This window comes from Hemitrygon akajei, chromosome 19, assembly GCF_048418815.1.
Source record: "Hemitrygon akajei chromosome 19, sHemAka1.3, whole genome shotgun sequence".
Classification (NCBI taxonomy): Eukaryota; Metazoa; Chordata; class Chondrichthyes; order Myliobatiformes; family Dasyatidae; genus Hemitrygon; species Hemitrygon akajei.
The window spans coordinates 70,516,687-70,539,909 of NC_133142.1; the positions used below are offsets into that span (position 1 = coordinate 70,516,687).

General features: G+C 52.7%; 1 protein-coding gene across 1 annotated transcript in view; it reads left to right on the forward strand.

Annotated features, from left to right (window-relative positions):
• LOC140742049 (interleukin-17 receptor E-like) overlaps positions 1-23,223 on the forward strand; it is a 98,266-nt gene that overhangs the window by 23,810 nt on the left and 51,233 nt on the right. Inside the window, exons 2-4 of the mRNA XM_073072778.1 lie at positions 5,128-5,143; positions 10,713-10,856; positions 20,006-20,112. Of these exons, the coding sequence (XP_072928879.1) occupies positions 5,128-5,143; positions 10,713-10,856; positions 20,006-20,112 (267 nt within the window). The remainder of the gene's footprint in view (positions 1-5,127; positions 5,144-10,712; positions 10,857-20,005; positions 20,113-23,223) is intronic.

Genomic DNA, 23,223 nt, shown 5'->3' on the forward strand with positions numbered 1-23,223 from the left:
TTAACCAACTGAGGGAACTTGATCCTCCTGGCAATAAAGAATTGTTTATTTTTATCAGGGGGTATCGATAAGATCTCAGTTTACCAGTGTTTCTGAGGAAATTTTTTTTCTGGCATGGTATTTCACTGGCACTTGAGTCTGGATTTTGATACTAATGTCTCTGTTTCAAGTTTCTCTTCAATCATTGAACCATTCTGCAAGCCAATTCTGTGAGCAAATTAGGTCTTTATTTTTTGGAGCGTAGGAGGTTGAGGGGGAGACTTGATAGAGGTATTTAAAATTATGAGGGGGATAGATAGAGTGGACGTGGATAGACTTTCTCCATTGAGAGTAGGGGAGATTCAAACAAGAGGACATGAGTTGAGAGTTAGGGGGCAAAAATTTAGGGGTAACACGAGGGGGAATTTCTTTACTCAGAGTGGTAGCTGTGTGGAACGAGCTTCCAGTAGAAGTGGTAGAGGCAGGTTTAATATTGTCATTTAAAGTAAAATTGGATAGGTATATGGACAAGAAAGGAATGGAGGGTTATGGGCTGAGTGCAGGTCGGTGGGACTAGGTGAGAGTAAGTGTTCGGCATGGACTAGAAGGGCCGAGATGGCCTGTTTCCGTGCTGTAATTGCTTTATGGTTATATACTAAGGGAATAGATTGTTTCCTTTTACATGGCATTCATTGCAAGTACTATCTTGATTCTATCATTCTTTCTATTCTATTAAAATCTATTATTTCTGTTCTATTAAAATCTCAACTGGGAGAAATTGCTACTTCCATAACTTTTGGCTTTTGATTTGTAATCCCCCGCCCTCCCCATGTATTTTTTTGTGTTTCATTATCATGGAACATTAATACATGCTGTTCTAATCCTGTCAATAACCCTCACCTGATTCTCCTGACACCAGAAGAACACTGGACCAGCTTGCACATTGTTACCAATTCACCTACCAACCACTTCTAGAAACTTCTTTAGATGCACAGTGGGAAGGATCTAGACTGGTTCCATCACAGCCTGGTACAGAAACACCAATGCCCAAGATGGAAAGACCTACAAAACATGGAGGATACAGCCCAGTTTATCACAGGAAGATTGCTCTGCAGCATTGAGCACACCTGCAAGGAGTGCTGTCATCCATCATCAAAGACCCCTAGCGTTCAGGTCTCGCTCTCTTCTCACGACTATCATCCAGCAGGAGGTACAACCATTATGTTTCTGAAGCAGGGGAGATAAATTCATTCATCTCAACATTGAACTGATTCCCTGACCCTGGGCCTAAGGACTTTACAACTCATATTCTCGGTATAATTTACTTACTTCTTTCTGCGTGACTAATGAATGCCTTGCCACCATTGAGGTCTCATCACAGGATAGCAAGCCCTTTACTATTTACCTTTGCTGCACACTCCACACACTTTGAATTTCATTTTCTATTTTAAGATAATTAAAATTTTCTGTTTTACTTATTTGAGGTAATACATTGTTTTGTGTGCTGTATGTAATATGCTTTGCACCGGGGAACGTTGTTTCATTTGTCTTGTATACACATACACTTGAAGATTAGCCGGGAGCAAAGGGTGGGAATAAAAGATACGCTTTCTGTTGGATGCCGGTGACTAGTGTGTTCCGCAGGACTCAATGCTGGGACTGCTTTACACATTATATGTCAATGTGGACAATATAAAGATAGGTGGAGGGGCAGATAGTGTTGCAGAAGCAGAGTCCACAGCAGGAATTTGACAGATTGGGAGAAAGGGCAAAAAAGTGGTAGGTGCAATATAATGTAGGGAAGTTGGTAGAAGGAATAAAGACTATGTTTTAAATGGGAGGGGGAGGAAGGGAGCAAATTCAAAAATCATTAGTGCAAAAGGACTTGGGAACCCTGATGCAGATTTCCCTAAAGGTTAACTAGCAGGTTGAGTCTGTGGTAAGGAAGGCAATGCAATGTTAGCATTCATTTCAAAGGGACTATAACATACAGTGCCTATAAAAACTATTCACCCTCCTTGGAAGTTTTCATGTTTTATTGTTTTACAACATTGAATCACATTTCATTTAATTTGACTTTTTTGACACTCACCAACAAAAGATGACTCTTGTGTTAATGAGAAAACAGATCTCTACAAAGTGATCTAAATTAATTACAAACATTAAACAATAATTGAAGGCATAATTATTCACCTCCTTTAATGCCACACATCAAATCATCAGCCAATTGGTTTTAGAAGATACATAATTAGATAAATGGAGATCTGTTTTTGGAGACCTGTCTGCAGTCAAGGTGTTTCAAATGATTGTAATAAAAATATACCTGTGGCTGGAAGTTCTAGCTCCTGGAGAGACAGTATCCTGGCAAAAACTACACCATGAAGACAAAAGAACACTCCAGGTAACTCTGTGAAAAGGTTGGGAGATGGATCCAAGTCACTGAATATCCCTTAGTTATTCAAATTGGAAAGAATATGACACAGCTGTAAATCTGCCGAGAGCAGGCTGCCCTCAGAAACTGAGTGACCGTGCAAGAAGGGGACTAGTGAGGAGGCCACCAAGAGACCTATGACAACTCAAAAGAAGTTACAAGCTTCAGAGGCTGGGCTGGGAGAGACTATGCATACAACAACTGTTGCCTGGGGGCTTCACCAGTTGCAGCTTTTTGGGCCCCTTGTCTCATAAAAGATGTGCTGGCATTGGAGTGGGTCTGGAAGAGGTTCATGAGAATGATTCTGACAGTGAAAGGGTTAAGTATGAGGAGTGCTTGATGCTCTGAGCTTTATTCACTGGAGTTTAGAAGAAAAAGGGGTTCTCATTTAAACCTATTGAATATTGAACTGCTGAAATAGAGTGGATGTGGAGGGGATGATTCCTATGATGGTAGAGCCTAGGACCAGAGGACATGGCCTCAGAATAGAAGGATGTCCCTTTTAGAGTAGAGATGAGGAGGAATTTCTTAGCCCGTGGGTGGTGAATCGGTGGAATTCATTGCCCCAGATGATTGTGAGAGCCAAGTCATTGGGTATATTTCAAACAGAGGTTGGTAGGTTCTTGATTGTTAAGAATGTCAATGGTTCTGGGGAGAAGTCAGGAAAATTGGGATGGGAGGGAATATGAATCAGCCAAGTTGGAATGGCTGATTGGACTCGATGGGCCAGGTGGTCTAATTGTGCTTCTATATCTTGTGGTGTAGATCGATTTAAATGCTCACTTCCTGAAGTGAGGCTTCAACACAGAACCTTTGGGCACCAACTGGGCCACTGATTCTAACTTGTAAATTAAAACTTCAATTTATCTAGTAGCTTGTACAAATTCATGATGCCCTAGTGGATGTAATGTAGGAAATATGGCAATCAGTATATGACAGGACATTCTCACAAACAGCATGTGAGAATGGCCAGTTTTTGTGATGGTTAAATAAAAAATTAGCCAGGAAATCGGGCATCCAAAACATTGACAATTCCTTTCCTTCACAGATACTGCTCGACTCACTGAGTTCTTCTAGGCAATTGGTTATTGCTCCAGATTCCAGCATCTGAAGTATTTCGTATCTGCATCTTTGAACTAATGTTGTTCATTTTTCACAAGCATCTAAGACTGAAAACAGAGTTTAATTCAATAGTCTCCTCATAAATGCTACCTCTGATAGTCCTTTTGTACACCACTTCAGTATCAAGCTTGTTTCTGCTCTGGGAGTTGAATCTTACAGTGTTGTAAATCCATGCAGATTGGAAGCAGATGCTTCAGTTCAACTCATCCATGTCTATCTGTGTTAGTGTCATTTGTCTGTGTTTGGACCCTATCAATTAGCATCTATGTGCGTCTCCAACTTTATACAACCTTGAGGCTAATAGAGACAAAAACCCTGAGAATTTTCAAATGTGGCATAATTTCATATCTGGGTCACTAGAGGATGAACTGTCATGAGCCAAAAGACTTAATTTTCTTGGCAAAGTTGCTCACAGTTTAACTTCCCTCTAAATTATTTCTCAGTTTTAAATGCTTTCCCCCCCCCCCAGACATGAAAACATTGATCTTGAATATCTGTGAATAAGACTGAGTGTTGACAGTCCACATGTCATAAAATCTCACTGTAATCCTCCACAAATAGTTATATCTTTTCCTGGCAGTGATGAAATGTTTTCTTCCTCCTTAGCTCATTTTATGCTGAAAAAAATATAAATTTTCCATGAAATAGTTAAGTTGTACAGAACATGAAGTTCACTAGAAATTGACCATCTGATCCATTTCAAGCATTTTATTTTTCTGCCCAAAGTTTGTCCCAAATGCCATAGACTACAAGGTGGTTTTGCAGCCATCGATCTGAAACAATAGTTGTTTTTCTCTTCACAAACGTTGCTTGCTGAGCACGTCTTCTAATTATTCTCTTTATGCTTGGCAGTTTTGCTTCATTGAACATAATTAACATTTCAGCGGTAGGACCCTGTTGGATTGGTTCAGTGAAACCTGTAAACGAGATGTTGAGCTCCACACAGTCAGGACTGTGATCGTTCCAACGACGTGCAGGCTTACTTCTTGTTGCATAAAACACTGTGTAACTGCGCAGGATCACGGATTCATTCAACAGCATAGGACTTTTGGAGGTTGCCATGTGTCTGACTCTGGAAGGATCACAGAGACTAAAAAGAAAGAGAAGTCTGGAAACGGGGAGAGAGTGGCACACGCTGGGTTGGGGGGGAGAGAGACAGACAGACAAGACACACACTCACAAAGCAGATGGCGATCACATACGCACAGATATTCTCATGAATATACAAACACGAGAGATTCAGCAAATGCTGGAAATCCAGAGTAACACACAAAATGCTGGAGGAACAGCAGGTCAAGCAGAATCTATGGAAAAGTATAGAACAGTCAACATTTCAAACCAAGACATTTTCATCAATCCTGTGAAAGATCTTGGTCTGAAAAATCGACTGTTGATTTCTCTCCATAGATGCTGCCTGGCCTACTGAGTTCCGCCAGCATTTTGTGTGTTTTGCTCATAAATACACAATCACCCTTTTGAAATATTTTGATGAAGTTAATTTATTAGAGATTATAATTACTATTTTGTGTAACGTGGGGTGTGGATAATGGATCATCTCAAAGTGATTAAGTCAAGTAATTCTGCTCTTTCCACAGGAACAGCTGGAGATGGGTAAGTACACTATTTATCCCACTTAATCTTCTGTTCATTTTCTAACTTAGATTGCTGATCTTGTTAAATCCTCATGATATTATAAAGGCTAACATTGTTGCAGTTGTTCATTTCTTGCCTCCCCTATTTGGTGAGTTAATGTAGCCCTTTCAAAGCAGCAATTTCATCATGGAAGCAAGCAGCTAATGGGACGTTAGGTTGGGCCAAGTAGAGTTATGATTTGCTGCAACAAACATGTGGCAGTTTCTACATGGAAGAACAATGAAGTGTTTATAATAATTACAAACAACAGCTCAGATTCCTCCCGAGTAACCTAAACCCAATTGCATAATCACTGCATCTTTCAACTCCAGGTAACTCGTACTTCCTGATCCACCCAGGTTCTCCCCTCATCTGCCATCACCCACACAATGTCCCTACTGAATCATCTATCCCCTCCCCAACTGGTTCCTGCTGCCTAATATTCCTCCCTTATGCACGTACTACTTCCCTTACTGCGGCTCTTTGTGCCTCTATTCATCACTGTCCACCGCTGTCTCTGCCACCACCCTCCCCTCCCAGCACCAGACTACATCTGTCTTTTTTCGCTCTCCTGTCATCCATCAGCTCCTATCGACACTCTGTCTTGATCGACGATCTCATTGCCTCCTCAAGTGCTGCTCAGTGTACTATGTTACCGTGTTCAGTATGCTTCCTGCTCCAGACTACAGAATCTTTACCATAGACTCTGATGCTGGTACATTAGACAGTCTCTGTAGTGCGGGTCTGTTCTGACTCCGTGTTATTGAGGAGACAAGGGCTTGTCTCGGACGATGCAAACGTGCACAGAGCAGGTCAAAGGAAAATTGGATTTCATGCTGCTTTTGAAAGCAGCGAGTGTTCAGAGTGCAAAGTAAATTTATTATCAAAGTATGCATATGTCGTCGTATACTAGGCTGAGATTCATTTTCTTGCAGGCATTCACAGTAGAACAAGAATACTATAGAATCAGTGGAAAAACTGCATGCAAGCAAAGACTGGCATATAACCAATATGCAAAAGAAAAGACTGTAAATACAAAAATAAATACATAATACTCGGAACATGAGTTGTAGAGTTCTTGAAAGTGAGTCTGTTGGAGCAGCAGGCAATCTGCTAGAGGGACTCAACAGCTCTGGCAGCATCTGAGAGGAAAGGAACTGCTGAATTTTCAGGTTGAAATCCCACGTCAGGACTTGAAACTTCAATTCCTTTCCCCTGCGGATGCTGTTTGACTGGCAGAGTTCCTCCAGCAGATGGTTTGTTGCTCCCGAATGCAGCATCTGCATTCTCTTTTGTATCCAGTGTGGTTTAGAGAGGGCCTTCCAGATTTACAAATATACCGCCCAAATTAATGGACTCCTGGAACAGAGCGCACAACTGAACACAGTCTGTCCCTTCGACCCACAATGTCTATCATGATTAATTTAACCCTTCCCTCCCACTTAGCCCATAGTCTCCCATTCTCTTTTATCCATGTGTCTACCTCTTAAATGTCCCTAATATATCTGCCTCTGCCACCACCCCTGGCAGTGTGCACCATGCACTTTCCACTCACTAATTAAAAAAAAATACCTCTGACATTCCTGCTATAACTCCTTCCCCGGCATCAGAGGAGCTGCAGGCTGTGAGGGGTGGGTGCACGTCGTGCACTGCTTTTGTATTTCCTGTAGATATTTATCTGAATGCATTTTTCAAATAAAAATCATAGTCTGGGAAAGTCTTAATACTTTGAGGATAATTATAGGGAATCATTTAGATGAAACAGGGTGCACAGTAATGTAGTTGCCAATATCTGGAGCTTCTTGGGAAATGCCCAGAGTTGATAGCTTTTTGGTATTTTATTTCATTTCATTGAGGTACAGCGTGGATTAGACCCTTTGAGCTGTGCCGCCTAGCAATCCCCCAATTTAATCCAAACCTGATCACGGGGCAATTTACAATGACCAATTAACCTACCAACCTGTACGTCTCGGGACTGTGGGAAGGAACCCACTATGCTGCCCTGCAGCCCCTGTGGCCTCACATTCAAGGCTTTCTAACAGGAAGGGAGATTTGGCTGTCACAAGGGGTTACTGGACACTGCAGATGCTGCAATCTGGAGCAGCAAACGACCTGCTGGAGGAACTCAGTGGGTCAAGCAGCATCTGTGGGAGGGAAAGGAATTTTCCATGTTTTACATCTGGTAGACAACGTGAATGAAACACACCATCAGTTCATCATCCCCACTGATGTTGTTTGACCTCTTAAGCTCCTTCAGAAGATTGCTTGAAGGCTATCCCACGTTAGTATAATCTGAGTTCCCAATTTTCCCATAACCTCTAGACCAGGGATGGCCAACCTACGGCGCATGCGCCAAAAGTGGCACATTGGATGATTAGAAGTGGCGCTTTGCACCCCAGTGATAATAATAATAAAAAAGTAAGCCTACTCATACAAAGAGTATTAACCAAAAACTGATCTGTAGAAAAAAAATTTATAACAGGAATTCAAGTAGCTTCAAGCTAGAAATGGGTTTTTCTGAGAATAAATCTAAAACTTAGCAATTATTTTTAGTGATTTTTATTATTTTGTGCACATCTTTTGGCGAGTGTTATCTTCTTCCACATTAATCTGTTTTCAATTTTAAAAAAAAATGTTCAATGAGTCAAACTAGGAAAGAAGGACTTTTGTTCTACAGTCTTTCCATAACTGTTCAGTACACGTTTGATCCTGAGGTGCCAGGCATCTGCACCAGCGGTGCGTCGCAGGTTTTTGCCAGTCAGTTTACAATTGACACTCGTGCGCTACGGAGTTGTGCTTTGTTCGTCCTTTGTGAACATTTGCAGTTTTGTACTTTTTTGAAAATTAAGACTTGTTTTTACATTCAGTTACCCATCACAGTGCAAAAGAAAATGAGCAAAAGAAAAGCAGAAAGTGATAGTAAGCGTGATTTCAATGAACAGTGGGAAAATGAGTTCTTATTTATTGCGGGTCCGTCAGGAAAACCGTTGTGCATTGTTTGTGAAAACACTTTCTCACATAATAGAAGACATGACCTTAATAGACACTATAAAACACAACATCAGACTGAAGTAGAAGGAAAACTGAAGCTAGTGCTTGGGTCTGAGTTACGGAAAGAATATGTGATTAGGAAAAAGGAAGAAATCAAAAGAAGACAAAATATATTTGTTAAGTCTCATTAAGGTAAGTAATGTTTATCTTGTTTTTATAGTAAATCAATATATCATGTAAAAATGCTAAATATGTCTATATTAACATTTTTCCAAGAATTGAATGGGGGTACAAGAGTTTTATGGCGCACCTGGACTCATGCGTGAAAAAATTGACGCATGGAATGTAAAAGGTTAGCCACCCCTGCTCTGGAGCCTAGTGGTGCTACCAGGAATCTCTCAGGGTAGCCACATTTACTTACAAAAAAGTAATGCTACCATTCAAAAATGTGTGAGGATGAAATGGAACAAAATGGAGGCCTTGAGCAGAGACTGGATGTGGGATGTTTCTCCCTACTCTGTCCAAATACACGAGGACCCCGCTGGACTCGGTCTAAACTTTGTCCAGACCTAGGAGCTGAAGACTGGAGTTTGGTACTGTTGGGTGCCACGGTAATGAAGGTATTGTTCTGGTGGGTACAGGAATGTCATTGCCTATCCTTGAGGAACTGAACATCACTGCTACACTGAGGTCTATCATTGGTACAGACTGAAGATCTTCTAAAGGAGCTGGTTACAATCACACTGGGTAATGAGAGTCCTTGAAGTTCCATCCTCTTTGCAGCCTTCCCTACCCCCTGCCCCATGTTTTGCTCGTTAGTCAGGTGTGTGTGCATGAACTTGAGTGAGTCTGAGAAAAGGCAAATGGCACAAGGTACAGAGATGTATGCAGATTCCCATTTCAGGGGAACAGACTACATCGGTTCTGCGGGAAGACGGAGTAAGTTGCGTTGATGTATATTTTTTCTGTGAATAGTCTAGAGTGTTGCCTTTATCATTTCCATCTGAATATTACATCGTTTTGTAAATGGTCACTTTTTCATAGTAGCAGATCGCATGCTTTGTTTCCTTTTTCTCTTTCACTTAATATATTCTTCATCCTTTCACTTTTATAAACTTCCTTCATACAGTTACGGGAGTGTGTTTGGCCCATTGAATCAGTGCTGCTTCTGGGATTCTCTGTGATACAATGGGGTTTCTCATAGTTTCATTTTTTTAAAAAACAAACTTCCCAGCAAGGCCCAGCCCAAGCCTACCTCCGCTTTCCAGCTGCCCTGAGAACTGAGTGCAAAACTCCAGACCTCCAATTATACATTGTTCATCTGTCAAAGAGCATAAGCTATATTTTTATTTATATTGCTGCCATTTTCACTTCTTCCTTTGAGCAGAAGATACAAAAGCCTGAAAGAGTGTACCACCAGGCTCAAGAACAGCTTTTACACTGCTATTTTAAGACTATTGAACCATTCCCTAGTACAATAAGATGGACTCTTGACCTGATGATCTATCTTGTCGTGATCTTGCACCCGATCGTTTACCTGCTCTGCACTTTATGAACTGGATGCAAGTCGAGCTTTACACTGTATCTTGGTACATGAGGCAATAATAAACCAATTCCAATACCAGCTCTGGCCAAGCTGCATCGAAATCACCATGGAGTGAGGAGTGAAGATAAATGTCCTCGTTTAGTTGTGTGGTGTTTCATGGAATCCTATTGGAAGGCTAATTTTTTTTTTCAAACTGTGGTCTATAATCATGATGTTAAAATAGAATACTTTAAGAATTTGATGACCTGTCAAGTCTATACTAATTTTCACCAAGAAGGTCATGGGACTGTTACTGGAGAATGGAGGCTTGTCCTGGAGTTGGAGGACTCTCTGTGTGCATGCGTGGGAGAGGAGCAGAGAAGCTTGCTTTGCTGCTGTTCTCCTGTTGCTTGTTCTCTTCTGTTATGCTGCATTCCGCGTTGTTCTGCCGAGCATCGTGGGATGCTACGTTGGCACTGGAATGTGTGGCTACACTTGCATCTGCCCCCACCAGTACAACCCTGGGTGAACTGGTTTTAACTTCCATGAGGACTTGATGAATAATTCTGAATCAAGCCACAGCCATTATTGTAACAACCTCTGTGGTATCAAATCAGCAAATCTGGGATAAGAATGCAGTGGCGATACACAGATACCTGTTCAGTGTCATAGTCAGGATCTGGTTTAACAATGGAGTACAGTTTGGAACTCTTTTTCTCTCTCTCCCTAGCCCCCCGTCTCTACACACACCCACCTCCTCTACGCCCCCCTTGCTATGCCCCCCCACCCCCCCATGCGCCCGTCTTGTTCAACGCAAGTCAACATAATATTAGCAAATTCCAAATCTCACAAAACCACGGGAACACGACACTGTTTTAATTGTCAGCCTGATTTCCATACTTATTTCTATTCAGTGTTTTCTATTTACGTGTTCCCTCTTCTTCCTGAAAATTCGTACAATGTTTGAATGCAAATTTGTTCTGTAACATTTCTCTAACATTTCTCTCATTTGCTCTCTGATATTTCTGATAGAGAATTGCACCTATTGGGACCAAGTGGAAGCTCCTGCTAGATACAGTCTAAACTTGTCCAGACTGCACATATCCACTGTCCTGTTCTGTCCGTCATCACAGTGCACACCCTGTGTCCGTGTGGCGATCGAGATAAACCACAAAGGTAGGACTTGACTTCACTGGACTCTGGGATTTCAGGTCCTCATATCTTCAGTGATGATCTTCAATGTTTTAATCTCCTTTCTGGGAATCCATCAATATTAATGGCATTTAAAATGTTACCACTGGTGGCCTGGCAACATTGCTTGTGGTGAAATTAAATTCTGGCAGTGAGGTTTCTGCAACTTGTTTAACTCAACTGCATTTATGTTTCCTTGTAGGATTAGAGCAAATTATCATGAGAATATATATCAAAAGCATTTTTTGACTGTGAAGACATCCTAATATTGCGAAAGGCACTATTGAAATTAAAATCTTTTTGTCTGGATTATATGTTAACAGGATCTTGTATGTATAAATACTAGAGTGTGATGGAAAGTTCAAGTTTAATTATCATTCAACCATACATAAACATCCATGAACACAGCCAAGCAAAACAGCATTGTCCTCGGGCCGAGATGCAAAACACAGTACCAGCATTCACATGCAGCACAAAGCACGTATAAGATATTAGTAAAATATAGTCACAAAATAAATTAGTGCAAGCCCCTGGAGTGTGGCAGCAGTCTGCAGTTGAACACAGTATAGCTTGCCTTCTGTCGAGTGAACACTGGGTCAGCACCGAAACCAGCCTGGACGCCGCACCGAACCCAGCCTGGACGCCGCACTGAACCCAGCCTGGACGCCGCGCCGAACCCAGCCTGGATGCCGCGCCGCACCGAACCCAGCCTCGACACCGCGCCGCACCAACTCTCAGCCTGGACGCCGTGCCGCACCGTCTCCCAGCCTGGACGCCGCGCCGCACCGTCTCCCAGCCTGGACGCCGCGCCGAACCCAGCCTGGACGCCGCGCCGCACCGAACCCAGCCTGGACGCCGCGCCGCACCGTCTCCCAGCCTGGACGCCGCGCCGCACCGAAACCAGCCTCGACGCCGCACCGAACCCAGCCTGGACGCCGCGCCGCACCGTCTCCCAGCCTCGACGCCGCGCCGCACCGAACCCAGCCTGGACGCCGCGCCGCACCGAACCCAGCCTGGACGCCGCGCCGCACCGAACCCAGCCTGGACGCCGCGCCGCACCGTCTCCCAGCCTGGACGCCGCGCCGCACAGTCTCCCAGCCTGGACGCCACGCCGCACCGTCTCCCAGCCTCAACGCCGCACCGAACCCAGCCTGGACGCCGCGCCGCACCGTCTCCCAGCCTGGACGCCGCGCCGAACCCAGCCTGGACGCCGCGCCGAACCCAGCCTGGACGCCGCGCCGCACCGAACCCAGCCTGGATGCCGCGCCGCACCGTCTCCCAGCCTGGATGCCGCGCCGCACCGAACCCAGCCTGGACGCCGTCAGAGCACCGAACCCAGCCTGGACGCCGTCAGAGCACCGAACCCAGCCTGGACGCCGCGCCGCACCGTCTCCCAGCCTGGACGCCGCGCCGCACCGAACCCAGCCTGGACGCCGCGCCGCACCGAACCCAGCCTGGACGCCGCGCCGCACCGAACCCAGCCTGGACGCCGCGCCGCACCGTCTCCCAGCCTGGACGCCGCGCCGCACAGTCTCCCAGCCTGGACGCCACGCCGCACCGTCTCCCAGCCTCGACGCCGCACCGAACCCAGCCTCGACGCCGCACCAAACCCAGCCTGGACGCCGCGCCGCACCGAACCCAGCCTGGACGCCGCGCCGCACCGTCTCCCAGCCTGGACGCCGCGCCGCACCGTCTCCCAGCCTCGACGCCGCGCCGCACCGTCTCCCAGCCTGGACGCCGCGCCGCACCGAACCCAGCCTCGACGCCGCGCCGCACCGTCTCCCAGCCTCGACGCCGCGCCGCACCGTCTCCCAGCCTGGACGCCGCGCCGCACCGAACCCAGCCTGGACGCCGCGCCGCACCGAACCCAGCCTGGACGCCGCGCCGCACCGAACCCAGCCTGGACGCCGCGCCGCACCGTCTTCCAGCCTCGACGCCGCGCCGCACCGAACCCAGCCTGGACGCCGCGCCGCACCGAACCCAGCCTGGACGCCGCGCCGCACCGTCTTCCAGCCTCGACGCCGCGCCGCACCGAACCCAGCCTGGACGCCGCGCCGCACCGAACCCAGCCTGGACGCCGCGCCGCACCGTCTCCCAGCCTGGACGCCGCGCCGCACCGTCTCCCAGCCTCGACGCCGCGCCGCACCGTCTCCCAGCCTCGACGCCGCGCCGCACCGAACCCAGCCTGGACGCCGCGCCGCACCGAACCCAGCCTGGACGCCGCGCCGCACCGTCTCCCAGCCTCGACGCCGCACCGAACCCAGCCTGGACGCCGCGCCGCACCGTCTCCCAGCCTGGACGCCGCGCCGCACCGAACCCAGCCTGGACGCCGCGCCGCACCGTCTCCCAGCCTGGACGCCGCACCGCACCGAACCCAGCCTGGACGCCGCGCCGCACCGAACCCAGCCTGGACGCCGCGCCGCACCGAACCCAGCCTGGACGCCGCACCGAACCCAGCCTGGACGCCGCGCCGCACCGTCTCCCAGCCTGGACGCCGCGCCGCACCGTCTCCCAGCCTCGACGCCGCACCGAACCCAGCCTGGACGCCGCGCCGCACCGAACCCAGCCTGGACGCCGCGCCGCACCGAACCCAGCCTCGACGCCGCACCGAACCCAGCCTGGACGCCGCGCCGCACCGTCTCCCAGCCTGGACGCCGCGCCGCACCGTCTCCCAGCCTCGACGCCGCACCGAACCCAGCCTGGACGCCGCGCCGCACCGAACCCAGCCTCGACGCCGCACCGAACCCAGCCTGGACGCCGCGCCGCACCGAACCCAGCCTGGACGCCGCGCCGCACCGAACCCAGCCTGGACGCCGCGCCGCACCGAACCCAGCCTCGACGCCGCACCGAACCCAGCCTGGACGCCGCGCCGCACCGTCTCCCAGCCTGGACGCCGCGCCGCACCGTCTCCCAGCCTCGACGCCGCACCGAACCCAGCCTGGACGCCGCGCCGCACCGAACCCAGCCTCGACGCCGCACCGAACCCAGCCTGGACGCCGCGCCGCACCGAACCCAGCCTCGACGCCGCGCCGCACCGAACCCAGCCTCGACGCCGCACCGAACCCAGCCTCGACGCCGCGCCGCACCGAACCCAGCCTCGACGCCGCACCGAACCCAGCCTGGACGCCGCGCCGCACCGTCTCCCAGCCTGGACGCCGCGCCGCACCGAACCCAGCCTCGACGCCGCACCGAACCCAGCCTGGACGCCGCGCCGCACCGTCTCCCAGCCTGGACGCCGCGCCGCACCGAACCCAGCCTGGACGCCGCGCCGCACCGAACCCAGCCTGGACGCCGCGCCGCACCGAACCCAGCCTGGACGCCGCGCCGCACCGTCTCCCAGCCTGGACGCCGCGCCGCACAGTCTCCCAGCCTGGACGCCACGCCGCACCGTCTCCCAGCCTCGACGCCGCACCGAACCCAGCCTCGACGCCGCACCGAACCCAGCCTGGACGCCGCGCCGCACCGAACCCAGCCTGGACGCCGCGCCGCACCGTCTCCCAGCCTGGACGCCGCGCCGCACCGTCTCCCAGCCTGGACGCCGCGCCGAACCCAGCCTGGACGCCGCGCCGCACCGTCTCCCAGCCTGGACGCCGCACCGAACCCAGCCTGGACGCCGCGCCGCACCGTCTCCCAGCCTGGACGCCGCGCCGCACCGTCTCCCAGCCTCGACGCCGCGCCGCACCGTCTCCCAGCCTCGACGCCGCGCCGCACCGTCTCCCAGCCTCGACGCCGCACCGAACCCAGCCTCGACGCCGCGCCGCACCGAACCCAGCCTGGACGCCGCGCCGCACCGTCTCCCAGCCTCGACGCCGCACCGAACCCAGCCTGGACGCCGCGCCGCACCGAACCCAGCCTGGACGCCGCGCCGCACCGAACCCAGCCTCGATGCCGCACCGAACCCAGCCTCGACGCCGCGCCGCACCGTCTCCCAGCCTCGACGCCGCACCGAACCCAGCCTCGACGCCGCACCGAACCCAGCCTGGACGCCGCGCCGCACCGTCTCCCAGCCTCGACGCCGCGCCGCACCGTCTCCCAGCCTCGACGCCGCACCGAACCCAGCCTGGACGCCGCGCCGCACCGTCTCCCAGCCTGGACGCCGCGCCGCACCGTCTCCCAGCCTCGACGCCGCACCGAACCCAGCCTGGACGCCGCGCCGCACCGTCTCCCAGCCTGGACGCCGCGCCGCACCGTCTCCCAGCCTCGACGCCGCGCCGCACCGTCTCCCAGCCTCGACGCCGCGCCGAACCCAGCCTGGACGCCGCGCCGCACCGAACCCAGCCTGGACGCCGCGCCGCACCGTCTCCCAGCCTCGACGCCGCACCGTCTCCCAGCCTCGACGCCGCGCCGCACCGAACCCAGCCTGGACGCCGCGCCGCACCGAACCCAGCCTGGACGCCGCGCCGCACCGAACCCAGCCTGGACGCCGCGCCGCACCGTCTCCCAGCCTGGACGCCGCGCCGCACAGTCTCCCAGCCTGGACGCCACGCCGCACCGTCTCCCAGCCTCAACGCCGCACCGAACCCAGCCTGGACGCCGCGCCGCACCGTCTCCCAGCCTGGACGCCGCGCCGAACCCAGCCTGGACGCCGCGCCGAACCCAGCCTGGACGCCGCGCCGCACCGAACCCAGCCTGGATGCCGCGCCGCACCGTCTCCCAGCCTGGATGCCGCGCCGCACCGAACCCAGCCTGGACGCCGTCAGAGCACCGAACCCAGCCTGGACGCCGTCAGAGCACCGAACCCAGCCTGGACGCCGCGCCGCACCGTCTCCCAGCCTGGACGCCGCGCCGCACCGAACCCAGCCTGGACGCCGCGCCGCACCGAACCCAGCCTGGACGCCGCGCCGCACCGAACCCAGCCTGGACGCCGCGCCGCACCGTCTCCCAGCCTGGACGCCGCGCCGCACAGTCTCCCAGCCTGGACGCCACGCCGCACCGTCTCCCAGCCTCGACGCCGCACCGAACCCAGCCTCGACGCCGCACCAAACCCAGCCTGGACGCCGCGCCGCACCGAACCCAGCCTGGACGCCGCGCCGCACCGTCTCCCAGCCTGGACGCCGCGCCGCACAGTCTACCAGCCTCGACGCCGCGCCGCACCGTCTCCCAGCCTCGACGCCGCGCCGCACCGTCTCCCAGCCTGGACGCCGCGCCGCACCGAACCCAGCCTCGACGCCGCGCCGCACCGTCTCCCAGCCTCGACGCCGCGCCGCATCGTCTCCCAGCCTGGACGCCGCGCCGCACCGAACCCAGCCTGGACGCCGCGCCGCACCGAACCCAGCCTGGACGCCGCGCCACACCGTCTCCCAGCCTGGACGCCGCGCCGCACCGAACCCAGCCTGGACGCCGCGCCGCACCGAACCCAGCCTGGACGCCGCGCCGCACCGAACCCAGCCTGGACTCCGCGCCGCACCGAACCCAGCCTCGACGCCGCACCGAACCCAGCCTCGACGCCGCACCGAACCCAGCCTGGACGCCACGCCGCACCGTCTCCCAGCCTCGACGCCGCACCGAACCCAGCCTCGACGCCGCACCGAACCCAGCCTGGACGCCGCGCCGCACCGAACCCAGCCTGGACGCCGCGCCGCACCGTCTCCCAGCCTGGACGCCGCGCCGAACCCAGCCTGGACGCCGCGCCGCACCGTCTCCCAGCCTGGACGCCGCACCGAACCCAGCCTGGACGCCGCGCCGCACCGTCTCCCAGCCTGGACGCCGCGCCGCACCGTCTCCCAGCCTCGACGCCGCGCCGCACCGTCTCCCAGCCTCGACGCCGCGCCGCACCGTCTCCCAGCCTCGACGCCGCGCCGCACCGAACCCAGCCTGGACGCCGCGCCGCACCGTCTCCCAGCCTCGACGCCGCACCGAACCCAGCCTGGACGCCGCGCCGCACCGAACCCAGCCTGGACGCCGCGCCGCACCGAACCCAGCCTCGATGCCGCACCGAACCCAGCCTCGACGCCGCGCCGCACCGTCTCCCAGCCTCGACGCCGCACCGAACCCAGCCTCGACGCCGCACCGAACCCAGCCTGGACGCCGCGCCGCACCGTCTCCCAGCCTCGACGCCGCACCGAACCCAGCCTCGACGCCGCACCGAACCCAGCCTCGACGCCGCGCCGCACCGAACCCAGCCTCGACGCCGCGCCGCACCGTCTCCCAGCCTCGACGCCGCACCGAACCCAGCCTCGACGCCGCACCGAACCCAGCCTGGACGCCGCGCCGCACCGTCTCCCAGCCTCGACGCCGCGCCGCATCGTCTCCCAGCCTCGACGCCGCGCCGCACCGTCTCCCAGCCTCGACGCCGCACCGAACCCAGCCTGGACGCCGCGCCGCACCGTCTCCCAGCCTGGACGCCGCGCCGCACCGTCTCCCAGCCTGGACGCCGCGCCGCACCGTCTCCCAGCCTCGACGCCGCGCCGCACCGTCTCCCAGCCTCGACGCCGCGCCGCACCGTCTCCCAGCCTCGACGCCGCGCCGCACCGTCTCCCAGCCTCGACGCCGCGCCGCACCGAACCCAGCCTGGACGCCGCACCGTCTCCCAGCCTGGACGCCGCACCGAACCCAGCCTGGACGCCGCACCGTCTCCCAGCCTCGACGCCGCACCGCACCGTCTCCCAGCCTCGACGCCGCACCGAACCCAGCCTGGACGCCGCACCGTCTCCCAGCCTGGACGCCGCGCCGCACCGTCTCCCAGCCTGGACGCCGCGCCGCACCGTCTCCCAGCCTGGACGCCGCGCCGCACCGTCTCCCAGCCTCGACGCCGCGCCGCACCGTCTCCCAGCCTCGACGCCGCACCGAACCCAGCCTGGACGCCGCGCCGCACCGAACCCAGCCTCGATGCCGCACCGAACCCAGCCTCGACGCCGCGCCGCACCGTCTCCCAGCCTCGACGCCGCACCGAACCCAGCCTCGACGCCGCACCGAACCCAGCCTCGACGCCGCGCCGCACCGTCTCCCAGCCTCGACGCCGCACCGAACCCAGCCTCGACGCCGCACCGAACCCAGCCTGGACGCCGCGCCGCACCGTCTCCCAGCCTCGACGCCGCACCGTCTCCCAGCCTCGACGCCGCGCCGCACCGTCTCCCAGCCTCGACGCCGCACCGTCTCCCAGCCTCGACGCCGCGCCGCACCGTCTCCCAGCCTCGACGCCGCACCGTCTCCCAGCCTCGACGCCGCACCGAACCCAGCCTGGACGCCGCGCCGCACCGTCTCCCAGCCTGGACGCCGCGCCGCACCGTCTCCCAGCCTCGACGCCGCGCCGCACCGTCTCCCAGCCTCGACGCCGCGCCGCACCGAACCCAGCCTCGACGCCGCGCCGCACCGTCTCCCAGCCTCGACGCCGCACCGCACCGAACCCAGCCTGGACGCCGCACCGTCTCCCAGCCTGGACGCCGCACCGTCTCCCAGCCTGGACGCCGCACCGAACCCAGCCTGGACGCCGCACCGTCTCCCAGCCTCGACGCCGCACCGCACCGTCTCCCAGCCTCGACGCCGCACCGCACCGTCTCCCAGCCTCGACGCCGCACCGAACCCAGCCTGGACGCCGCACCGTCTCCCAGCCTGGACGCCGCGCCGCACCGTCTCCCAGCCTGGACGCCGCGCCGCACCGTCTCCCAGCCTGGACGCCGCGCCGCACCGTCTCCCAGCCTGGACGCCGCGCCGCACCGAACCCAGCCTGGACGCCGCACCGTCTCCCAGCCTCGACGCCGCACTGAACCCAGCCTGGACGCCGCGCCGCACCGTCTCCCAGCCTCGACGCCGTCAGAGCACCGAACCCAGCCTCGACGCCGTCAGAGCACCGAACCCAGCCTCGACGCCGCGCCGCACCGAACCCAGCCTGGACACCGTCAGAGCACCGAACCCAGCCTGGACGCTGTGCTGCATCGCTTCACGTCAGAGCTCCGACTCCCAGCAGCTGTAAACCGGCAACACTGAGGTCCCCACCACCTACCAATAAATCAGTAAAATGACCTCAAATCAATTTTATCAGCTTCCTTACCACCTCCTCCAGAGATGGTGCAATGTCTGCAAGAGATCTTGTGAACTGCAGTCCTGGTGGGGAAGGCGAGGGAATAAAATGCCATTGATTTTTATGTATGCGTTTAATTTTCAGTCAGGGGATACAGTACTGATAGGCTCTTCCAGGCCTTCCGAGCTGTGCCATCAGCAACCTCTGATTTAACACTAGCCTAATCACAGGACAATTTACAATGACCAATTAACCTTTTAATTGGTATATCTTTGGAGAGTGCGAGGAAACTAGAGAACCCAGAGAAAACCCATGGATTCCAAGGGAGGATGTACAAACTCCTAACGGAGGATGCAGGGATCCCACCCCCTCTCTCCCCCACCTCTCTTCCCCTCCCCACCCCTCTATCAGTTTCTCCATCTTCCCCTCTCTTGTGTTCTGAATATTGTATACTTGCTGTGTTGGTGTGATGACCCTTGTGGACTGGCCCACGTTGTGTTGGTTGTTTATGCAAACTGCGCATTTCGTTGCATGTTTCAATGTACATGTGATAATAAATTAATCTTAAACTCAATCTGAATCCAGGCCTGAGTTTGGACGGAGATTGTTCAAAGTTGGTTTAAACCCACAATTCAAATTTGATATCAAGTCAATCATGTACTGTACCATTGAGGACCCCCTCCACTCAGGACATTCCCTTTTCTCACTGTTACCGACAGGAAGGAGGTACAGAAGCCTGAAGGCACACACTGAGCGATTCAAGAACAGCTTCTTCCCCTCTGCCATCCGATTCCTAAATGGACATTGAACCCATGAACACCATCTCACTACATTTTTATTATTTCTGTTTTTGCACTATTTATTTTAATTTACCTATTTAATATACATTATATACTTACTGTAATTCAGCTTTTTCCCTATATTTATCATGTATTGCATTGTGCTGCTTCTAAGTTAACCAATTTCACGACATATGCCAGTGATATTAAACCTGGTTCTGATTCTGAAGTGCACTTTTCTCCACTAGAATAGATGCCGATTTGTTGCCCTAGGTTCTGATCTCTCTAATAGTCTATTTCATCAATTTTTTGGCTAATAACGCTGCTTATTCTGTTCTCCTTTTGGTATCAGACTTTAAATGATTTCTTATGTGTGTTTCCCTCTGTTTCCACAGTGCCCGTGAAAATAGAAGGAGTGCAAATTCATTTTTTCGAATATAAGAGCAACAGAAACGATGAGATCCAGATTCGATGGAAGAACCACAAGCAGCCTCTCAGTGCTGTGAGTTAATTTTATATTGCACTGTATAGAATCTGTGGCAAAGGAATAGGTCATTTAGCCCAGAAGCTTTCTACTCAGACCCTGTTGTACCCATCTTATTTCAGCACATCTCTGCTTGGCCTCAACTTTGTCTTCATCATTAGTGTCGCCTCACTTACTTTCAGCTGTGACAAGAAGCAATAAGAACACGAGACCACAAGATATAGGAGCTGAATTAGGCCAATTGGCCCATTGAGTCTGCTCCGTCATTTCATCATGGCTGATCCAATATTCCTCTCGCCCCAGTCTCCTGCTTTCTCCCTGTATCTTTTCAGGCCCTGACCAATCAAGAATATGTCCACCTCTCTCTGCCTTAAGTATACATAAAGACTTGGCCTCCATTGCTCCCTGTGGCAAAGAATTCCACAGATTCGCTCTCTCTGGTTAAAGAAATTCCTTCTCATCTCTGTTCTAAAAGGACACCCCTCTATTCTGTGGCTATATCCTCTGGTTTAAGACTCTCCTACCATAGGAAACATCCTCTTCATACCCTATCAAACATCCTCTTCCACTCTATCAAGGCCTTTCACCATTCGATAGGTTTCAATGAGGCTCCAGCAAATACAGGCCCAGAGCCAGTCTTCAGTTGCCGTTCAATCCTGGAATCTCCTTTGGCCTGTTTCTAGATGCAGCACATCCTCCCTAACCTGCTCTCAATACTCCCAAGTGAGGCCTCACCAGTGTCTTATAAAATTTCAACATTACATTCTTACTTTTATATTCTAGTCCTCTCAAATGCTAACATTGTAATTACCTTCCTCACCACAGACTTAATTTGCAAATTAACCTTTAGGGAGTCCTGAGCAAGGACTCACAAGTCCCTTTGCCCCTCAGTGTTTTTTTGTACTTTCTCTCCATTTAGTAAACAGTCAACTCTTTGTTTTCTTCTACCAAACTGTATGACCATACACTTTCTGACACCTATATTCCATCTGCCATTTCATCGCCCATTCTCCCATTCTGTCTTAAGTCTTTCTGTAGCCTCTCTACTTCCTCAGAACGACCTGCCCCTCCACCTATCTTCATATCATCTGCAAACTTTTCGACAAAACCATCAATTCCATCATCCATCATTGACATATAACGTAAAAAGAACTGATCTCAACACAGATCCCTATGGAACACCACGAGTCACCTCCAGCCAGCCAGCAAAGGCTCCCTTTATTCCCACTCTTTGCCTCCTGCTGATCAGCCACTGCTTTATCCATGCTAGAATATTTCTTGTAATACCATGGGATCGTAGCTTGTTAAGCAGCCTCATGTGAGGCACCTTGTCAAAGACCTTTGGAAAATCCAAGTACTCAACATAAACCAATTCTCTTTTGTCTATCCTGCTCGTTATTTCTTCGAAGAATTTCAACAGATTTTGTCAGACAAGATTTTCCCTTGAGGAAACCGTGCTGACTGTGGCCTATTTTATCATGTGCCTCCAAGTACCCAGAGATCTCATCCTTAATAATCGACCCCAACATCTTCCCAACCACGGAGGTCAGATTAACTGGCCTATAGTTTCCTTTCTTCTGCCTCTCTCCCTTCTTGAAGAATGGAGTGACATTTGCAATTTTCCAGTGTTCTGGAACCATTCCAGAAACTAGTGTTTCTTGAAAGATGATTACTAATGCCTCCACAATCTCTTCAGCCACCTCTTTCAGAACCCTGGGATGTACACCATCTGGTCCTGGTGACTGATATACCTTCAGATCATTCAGTTTCCCAAGAACCTTCTCTCTAGTTATGGTAACTTCACACACCTCATGATCCAGTTTCCTAGAACTTCTACCATACTGCTAGTGTTTTATGACTTCCAATGTACTTTATAAATGCACATCAAAACTAGTCCAGCAAAAATAAATACACTTTTGAATCCTTTCTATTTTCCTTGCCCTCAAATACTGTAACTCTTGACTGCTAAAAGTCTGACAGCAGTGAGTTCCAAATCCTTGGAGACTTTTACAGTGTCTTTTGTCACTGAGGTCTCAGTAAGATTGTAGTAAGCAGTCCTGGGTAGTGTAATTTGGTCATTGACTTTAACCATTGGAAGTTGTTCAGTTAAAGGTTTTGGGAATGATGTTATGCACACTTGAGAATTTAACCAGGCAAACACATTTATTTCATAGAGTATCAGAATAATTACAGTGAATATATAGTCACAAGAATCCTGGAATGATCTTGTGGCATTACAATCACTCTTGAGGAGCTACCATAGTCCTACTCCTATGCTCTCTTTCTCTTTCCCACCTTGCATATTTGAGCCCCAATTCACTTCTGAAATTTTAAAGTTGGTTGTTTCCTAGTTCCACGTCTGTAAATAGCACATAGTGTGGCTTAAAAATCCTAGTGGCCTAATGTCTTATACCTGAAGGACCCTTGACTTAAGATGCCTTTAAGGGACAACACCAAGGACAAGGCTGAAAATGCAGCAGGAGAGGTGGGATTCAAACCAGGTTGAAGGGCAGAAGGATGAAGCCTCCTCTGCATGCCATCTTGTTAGCAAATGTGCAGTTGCTTGAAAATAAGATTGATGATCTCAGGCCAAGACTGCTGTAGCAGAGGCAAATGAAGCAGTTCTCAATTGACTTAGTTAACAGCGAACACGTCAGACAGAGTTATCAGACCAGAAGGCTTTTCAGTTTGCAGAATGGATTGAAGCTTGAATTCTGGTCAGGAGAGAGATGGCGGTGTATGCTTTGTAGTCAATTCTCGTTGGTGTGGGAACGTTGGGGTTATGTCAACTTCTCATTCACTGAACAGCTAACAATTAAAAGTAGACCATTCTACTTGCCTCAAGAGTTCTCATCTTTGATCCTGACCGCAGTTTATGTACCACCAGCAGCCGATTATAAGCAAGCACTCACAAAACTACATGATGCCCTCAAATAAATATTATTGTGAAGAAAGCACGACAGTGCCTTGACTTCCTCAGGAGTCTGTGGCGGTTTGGGAGGTCATCGAAAACGTTGGTAAACTTCCATGTGCCGAGGTGGAAAGGTTGCTGACCGGCTGCATTGCAGCCTGGTATGGGAACACCAGTGGGAAATCCTACAAAAAGTAGTGGATTCTGCCCAGTACGTA